Genomic DNA, 7,995 nt, shown 5'->3' with positions numbered 1-7,995 from the left:
CAGTTGGCCGTGTAGACAGTGCTAGGTGCAGAGCCAGCCCCCTGGCCCCCAGGTGGGCAGCCCCTGCCCCAGACTGCACTAAGCGGATCACTCTCTTCCCATAAACACTCAGACCTGATTCGGGCTCTCCTTCCTCCCCTGGTGACCTGTTTTCCACCATGTGACAACCTTAATCATCAGGAATTACCCGAGTAACAACCTCAAATATGAACCAGAAATGTTTTCTCGTGAACAGTTGAAAGACCCGTCCCCACCAAGCCGAGCGAAATCATCTACCTGCTTCTGCCCCTGTCCCGCCCCACCTCAGCCCACGCCCCGGCAACCCCGCCTCTTCCCGACGCAAAGCATTCCAGGGCCAGCACCCCGCTTCTAACTGGGCACTGCTGTGCCCTCGCCCTGAAGGTCAAGTGCAGCGCCCGAACACTGGCCTGCTGCCTGTTCCCCGGCCCCCGGGCCTCTCTCCTTACGCAGCGCGCGGCTCCTCACGGCCTCGGATTCACACGTGTGGCCCCCTCGGCCTCGCTCCTCCCCACACAGGTTTTACCAGGGAGCCTCTACCTGTCTCTCAGGGTCGGCACAGACCTCGGCCTCCTTCCCTTGGCCACCGACCCAGGATACCGAGCCAGCCAGCCCTCGTGACGTTATCACAAAGCACCCCGTACTTTCCAGGGAAGTTCTACAGAAGGCAAAGATCTCCCACATACTTCCTGCCACACACGCAGGCCCTACATTTTCTTATAATACATATTAAAATCTGTAATTGCAGAATTTATTCTGAAACTGTTTAACACCTTTCTCCCTTAAAACCAAGCACCTAAGTCTCATGAGGCCGGGGCGTGTGTCTTGGTCACCCGGAGCAAGGCCTCAGGACCGGGCTGCGCACTCGCGCAAACATCTGAGCCCCTACTTCTCCCTGCGACCGCGTCGGGCTGCAAAGTGCGGACGCCACGGGTCGGGACCAGCTCCCGACGAGACAGGAGCTGCTGGCAGCGGCAGCGCGTTAGCATGAAGAAGGAAACTCACCCTGGAGTTCTTAAGCTTCTGGACTGTATTTTTCATTTTTTCTTTATAATTCTTCAGCTTCTCTGGAGAATCCACAATTTTTGTTTTCAAACTCTCCTGTACTTCTTTCAAAGAAACCACTGCCAATTTGAGTTCATTCTGTTGAGGAAACATTTTTATGTGTTAGCTATAATAATAAAATTGGCCATTTCCCATCACTAACGGAAAAGAACGAAGAAGCTGGGTCCGTGTTGGTGGCGGGGGCCACTCGCCGCCCCCTGCCTGCTCGCAGCCGCCCCGGGCCTGGATTGCCTCATCAGCGCGACAGAGAGCTCGTCCCCCACGCGCCCCTCATTCCTTCCCGGCGTCAGCTTACCCCGTCCCCCAGCACACCCTGCGAGCCGCAACGCTCGCCTCGTCTGGACAGTGACGAGTGGTCTCCCCTTGGTCAGTACGGCCTCCTGGGTGTCGTCACCTCGCGCCTGTGGCTATGAGAGCTGGGAAGCCACTCCCCGCTGTGTCCCTTCCGTGCACGGCACGTCCCTGCACCTGCGCCACTACAGCTATGCCTTCCTGTGTTTCTCAACAGACCGAGCCCCATGGGGGCGTCCGTTCCCCGTTCTCCCGGGACCCAGACCAGGTGACCGCACCGAGCAGGTGCTCGGCCCGCGCTTGCGGAGTTTACGTGAATTCCCTGTTCTCCTGAATTTCACACCGATTGGGGAACTGACATGAAGGGTATCAGAATTCTCTTAAAACTTTTCTGCACGCCTACAATTATGTAAAAAGAAAAAATATTCCTATTTTTACAATTATGTAAAAAGAAAAAATATTCCTATGAACTCCCTTCCCAAGTGTTAGTTGATACACTTGGTAACTATGTGGAAGGATTTCCTGGAAATAGTCAAAGTATCAATTCACAGATCAACAGGAACCACTAACCATTTCCACGAAAACAGAACAACAAAGTAACGACACAGAACCAGAAGGTGTGACATCTGGGCAGAGTGGGCTGAGGGCGTGGCCTTCATGCTCAACTCTGCATGTGGACGTCATCCGAGTGTTCTTGTGACAGGAATGCATTACCATACAGCTTATGTGATGTCTAAATTATTTTTCACTAAAAAGAAGTTACCTTTTGATCGACTAAGTCGGAAGCCAAGGCAGGATGTTTGAAACAATGTTATTTTGTTCTCAGAGGTTAGAGAACCACATTACCAATTCTCAATGTCCCACAAGAGACCACTGTCCTTACACGGAAAGCACTGACCTTCATCACTTTCTCCCCTCAATAAGAAGCCTATATTTGATATTATAACTATAAAAGGATTTGCTTTAATTAGATTTAAATGAGTCAGAAAGAAATGAATAAAATTGAACCATAGTCCATATTAATCAGATGAAAGACTTTTCCAATAAAAAAGAAATGACAGAAAAATAAATCTATTATACCAAAGTAAATTTCGGGTGGCTCTCTAAAGTGTGTTAGGATAACAGAGAAACCACAATGGGAAAGCGGGTAAGGAACGAGGTAGGCCTCTCTGTGCACAGTGTTAAGGCCAAAAACCTTTTGGCCATGTCAACTTCATTGCACAAGAACGTGCCCCTTCTGCTAGGGAAAATGGTGACTTTGATAGAGTTGGCATCTCCATCTCATCGAGTTTCTTAAAAAAAAACAAACAAGAGACACCCACAGGTAGTTTACAAAATAACAAACCACTGAATGAGACTCAAAATCACTAAGCAGCAAAAAAATCAATTTTTTTCTTTTAAGAATGACAGAGACTAAAACAAACCAAAAACACCGGTTTGGCAAGGATACAGGGAAGGGCACACGCCGCGGTCTATGAAGGGCTGACTGGCGCCTTTTCAGACGTCGGCTGGCACGTGGGCCCCGCGTGAGTGTGTGGCCCTCTGGCTCAGAAGCCCTACACGGCGGAACTCGTTCTGGGGTGAAAAGCAGCCTGGCACACGCAGATGCAGGTGGGCAGCACTCCACGTGACTGTCCCACGGCAAAGTGTCAGAAGCAACGTGACAGCTCACCGACAGGACACTGAGGCCCGCGTCTCGGCGTGCGTGGACACAGCCACCTGCAGCGGTTACGGCGGTGGCCGAGAGCCATCTACACTGCACTGCCGGGGGAGGGCGAGTCCGAGACGAGCGTGGAGTTCACACGCGCGGAGAAACCTGGGCCGTGTCTGCGTGGAGCTTTCGGGACCTTGTCACTTTCATCGTATATTTTATGTGTTTCAGTATTTTTTACAATAGTCCTCTAGTAAGTTTAAATTGAAAACAGTTTCGTTTTAAGGGAAAAAGATACGAGAGAAACATCTGACGACACTGAACGCCGTCGGAACGCTCCTCCACGCAGGCTACCCGAACCTCGGATGCTGCGTAAAGGAAACGATGCTCACCAAACGCTTGGTTCGCTCCAAAATATCCGACTTCTTCTGGGCATTTCTCTCTTGCAGCAGTATCTGAAGAAATAGCAAACAACTGTTTTATGATTCAAAACAGACTTAAATTTGGCCACTCAATGCTTCCTCACAAAATACAGAAAGGGGAGGAGTTGAGTGGGGGAGACCAGACGGCCTCAAGCTCTGTCTCCACGCCTGGGCCAGGCTCTCTAGCAGTTCCCTATCAAGTAAGGACAACACTCAAGTAACCGCCTGAGGACGTGCGTCCGGGCCGCCTGGTAGCCCTCGGAAGTGTGGCTGTGGGGTCCGGACAGATGCGCACTGCTGGGTCAGGCCAGAGTCCTCGTCCCTGCTCCACAATGACTTTAACATAGGACCTGCTTCCCGTCACAGCAAACGCCAAACCCCAGGTTCAGACCCGAGCGGAGGTCACGTGATTCACGCCGAAACTGCAGTGTCCTCGGCAGACGCCGGACACCTCCCCGTGGAAACGCGAGACTCCCAGAGGCACCCTGAGGGCTGGCCGCAGTGGCTGGGTGACCCAGTGCAGTCTGGGGACAGCAGGAAGGGACACAGGGAGATCCCAGACCGTCCTCGTCCACAGGACGACAGCACCACGGAGTGACCGGGGCCTGGCGTGCGTGAGGGGGATGCGCCCTGTAAGAGGCACAGTGGGACAGCACCAGACCCGTCTTCGGTCACTGACCGCGACGTGCCCCCGTCTACAGGACGCCGCGTTCAGATGGGGAGGCGTCCGACCACAGATACCGTTTTCTGCCGGAAGTCTTGATTCAGCAGCCGCTGCAGCTCCTGGATCTCCTGCGACAGCTGCTGGAACTCCGCCTGCTCTCCGGCTGGGACAGAACTGACAGGACAGCGCGGTCAGGACCGGCCGCGCGCAGCCTCCACCCTCGGGAAAGGCCGGTGACAAAGCCGCCTGGCGTGTGACGGTGACTGAGGCCCGACGGCCTGGCTGCACTGCACAGCTTCCTCCCGCCCTCCCTGTGGGGACTCGCCGCACGCCAGCCCTCCCGGCCCCTCGGCTCACAGCAGCCTCCGCTGCGGGGTCCCCGCCGTCCGGAACACCGTTTACACGTCCCATGTCGGCCACGGGAAGGAGCGCAGCGTTAGCTTTTGAAACAGCATGGACCTGTCATTTTAACCCCCTGCCGGCGAGTTCAGCGATCTTTCAGTGTTTCTAATTAGCTCTGTGCATCTATTCCCGTGACCCTCATTCACGACCTTCGCCTGTTTTCTATTATCTCTTTTCCTACCAGCGTGCGGAAGTCCTGACTGTCAGTACTACACGGGCTTTGTCCTCAGAGACAGACAGTGTCGTGCTGAGCACGACAGTCTCCCCCAGTTGGCGGCTTATGGACTGGTTCAGGGCGTGCCGAGTTTACCGTGTTCACGCTCACGCCCGCCCCGCGCTCACTGCCGCCTCCGACGGCAGCTTCCACACGCGGGCTGCAAAGGCTCGCGCCCGCAACAGACTCAGACAGCAACTCGCTGGCGCGGACAAAAGTCCCCTGTTCCAAGTCAGTCTGCAGAGGCCAATGAAGCATACCCTGTGAATGTCTTTCTCCTAACTGACCCGAGTCAGAACACAACAAACCGCTTTCAAAGGAGTAAAAACTGTAACAGAATCGACTGGTGTGCCGGGGGAAAAGCCCGTGGGGTCCGGCTCACCCACGGAAGGTAGACGCCCCCAGATGCAGCTCGGGGGTCAGCCGATGGCTGTGAGTGTGTCTGGCTAACACGCTAACCACGAGAAAGGAGCAAGAGAACGTATTACGTACTAAGAGTCAGAAAAATGGAAAACTAGAAAGGTAAACAACTGGCGCTCCATTTTGGAAGCGGCTGAAGGAAGCCTGCAGGGTGTCGACTACCGACGGTCCGCTCTGGGGTTCTGAAGTCGCGATTGTTTGGTCTCTGAATCCACTTACTCGAGTCTCTCCAGTTTCATTAACGCCTCCTGGTGTGCGGCATTTAACTGCTGCATTTTGTCCACAGAAGATTTCTATCAAAGCAATTTTAATAACTTCATATTAGTGTTTTTCGACATCATCAGTGGCATTTAAAAAGCTGGGGACCAGTACAGACTGCGAAGTGCTTACTCGCCCCAACTTTCACCATCAAATCAACAAATCTAGGACAGAAGTGGCATCTGTGACTGTGAACCTGGATTTCTGCACTATTCACCCCGTGGATGTTGTCATGTCACACGGTCAGGCACTGTGTGAGGTGCCAGGAGTGACACCCAGGACTACGGTTCCTGGACCGAGCAGCTCGGTCTCCGTGAAGAGTCAGATACACGAAGGTGAAGCTCCCGCAGCTGTGACGGTGCTGGATGTGACACCCAGCCCCGAGTCATGGCTGGGGAGGGGCCTCACAGAGGGCTCTGCAGAAATGACGGAAGTCTGAGCTGCGTCCTATAAACGGGGAGGAGCTGGCCAGGCCAAGCTGCGCGTGTCTGTGTGTGTGCTGGCATATAGCTGTGCAGGCGTGAGCGTGTTTGGGGGGGAAAAGTCTATCGTGACTTGTGCGAGCGCTGATCCGCGCGGCTCAGTGTGGCTGGGGCCGAAGCTCTGCCTGTCTGCTGTCACTGGTGCTTCTCTGATGCACCCAAACTGAGGACAGATGGGAATGAGTCACAGACGACCCAAAATCTTTCCAAATGTTCTAAACTAATAACAAAATCTGTTTATCTGTTAAAGTGATTTACTTAAACTGAATCTTATGATGCAGTGTGGGGCGAGCAGGATAAAATGTCCAGTCAGGCCATCACTTAAAAAGCAAAATCTGAAGCCTCGATTAAGGAATGCTACACTATTAAACGTCCCAAAAGAATGTGGATTTATCACTGTTCTTCTCTGACATTTCCTAATATAGGAAAACAAGCCCCAACTACAAGATTAAAACAGAGAACCCAGCCTCTCCGAATGCTGCTTAATATCAAAGAAAATCTCAAAAAAAAAAAAAAATTTCATTGTGAGACACACTTTCCAGGACCTAAAGTCTGCAACTCCATAGGGACATGAAATCAAATCTGATTCTACATAGTTACCTGTGACAACCATTTCAAAAGAGATCAGCAGCTCATAAATGCCGTTTCTGACCTGGCACGTTTCTGACCTGACCCCAAACACCTGAGCACTTACGTATTGCCAGAGAAACTCCATGTAGGTCTCACGGCACGAGTCCCTGAAGTGGATGAAGTTGATGATGCCACTCAAAAACCGACTGGTCCGTTTTGCTTCTAAAATGGAAAGCCAGACTCCTTAAGCAGAGCTTTGAAACAACATAAAGATGACAATGCGTCCTCTTGCCATGTACTCTGCTTATAGGACGTAGAATAAAGCTGCGTGACGCCGACTGTTGGCACCCACGCTCTCCGGTCTTTGCTTATGGTGAAGCCTCCATTACGTGGGCCTAAACGGGCGGGCAGAGCCCGCCATGCAACCTCACAGCTGGCACATTATCGGTATTCATATTCTCAAATTTACAGAACATTTCTCAAATGTAAGGAATTAAGAACTACACAGAAAAATAGCTTTTCTGTGGCTCTATGAAGGATAACATTCCAATATTACGATATAAAAAAATGAATCCTTAACAATGGGATACGCTTTCTAAGACCAATTTCCTTTACATTTATTAAGGGAAAAATAAAATGTTAGATCAAAGCCAGACATTAAAAGCTGGTCAACTCTCACTCACTCGGATACAGAATATCAGCAGTCTCGAAGTCGTTCACCCGGCAGATGGGCAGAAATGAGTTCCTGGATGAGGCGGAGAGAGCATTAAACATCGTTGTGAGTTACGCACTGAGGCAGAGAACCCACACATCTGACTTTCAAAGGGATCCTTGGACGTATTTCTCAATGTCAAAGGACGAGGTCAGAGGTCTACTACCACATGACCCCACAGCGCTGAACTCTGCCGCTTCCTGCATCACACAGGTGTGCATGTAACACCAAGGTACGGCAACAGGACCTAACGAACGGCACACACGCGTGGACGTTCTGGGACTCTAAGAATGCAAAACCCTCCGAAAATGTTACATTCGCATCTTAACACTGCAGTTGAAAGCAGAATTAAAAGTGGACGGGGGAGGCAATTAGTTATGTGGGCCGAAAGCCTGCAGTTCTGAATATGCATGTGATGGAGTGGGCAGCAAGAAAAACGGTAGAAATTCCCTCAAGAAATCATGTCATCAAGCAAGCCTAATGTCACGGAGGTGTGAATTTGACTAAGAATGTAATGCGGCTCTACTCACAGATAAATGAATAAATTGCTGACTGGTAAGAAGCCCTCCATTAGGTGTGGATACATGACATCAGAGTTCACGGGCATCTAAACGGAGTAAATCACAAAATCTAGATTATGCACTAACTCGTCAAAATTAGAAAAACCTCCAATTTCAAGGAACCTCAATCATAAACTAAGATCAAATTGTATTAACTTATTATCGCGAAACTGAAAAAAACTTAACGACACAGATCCTAGCACAAAACTAGAGCTGTCGCTAACGCCAGGATCACAGTGGCTGCTTGACGAAGACGTCTTAAGAGG

At 51.2% G+C, this 7,995-nt stretch overlaps 1 protein-coding gene across 1 annotated transcript in view; it reads right to left on the bottom strand.

The window, feature by feature from the left end:
• NUF2 (NUF2, NDC80 kinetochore complex component) overlaps positions 1-7,995 on the bottom strand; it is a 59,748-nt gene that overhangs the window by 49,568 nt on the left and 2,185 nt on the right. Inside the window, exons 4-9 of the mRNA XM_011377058.1 lie at positions 7,141-7,202; positions 6,582-6,679; positions 5,367-5,440; positions 4,189-4,285; positions 3,418-3,480; positions 906-1,161 (exon numbers count right to left, since the gene is read on the bottom strand). Of these exons, the coding sequence (XP_011375360.1) occupies positions 906-1,161; positions 3,418-3,480; positions 4,189-4,285; positions 5,367-5,440; positions 6,582-6,679; positions 7,141-7,202 (650 nt within the window). The remainder of the gene's footprint in view (positions 1-905; positions 1,162-3,417; positions 3,481-4,188; positions 4,286-5,366; positions 5,441-6,581; positions 6,680-7,140; positions 7,203-7,995) is intronic.

The sequence above is a fragment of the Pteropus vampyrus genome, unplaced genomic scaffold (genome assembly GCF_000151845.1).
Source record: "Pteropus vampyrus isolate Shadow unplaced genomic scaffold, Pvam_2.0 Scaffold304, whole genome shotgun sequence".
NCBI lineage: Eukaryota > Metazoa > Chordata > Mammalia > Chiroptera > Pteropodidae > Pteropus > Pteropus vampyrus.
The sequence above is the reverse complement of the archived record's forward strand: the minus strand, read 5'-3'. Positions and strand labels throughout refer to the sequence as shown.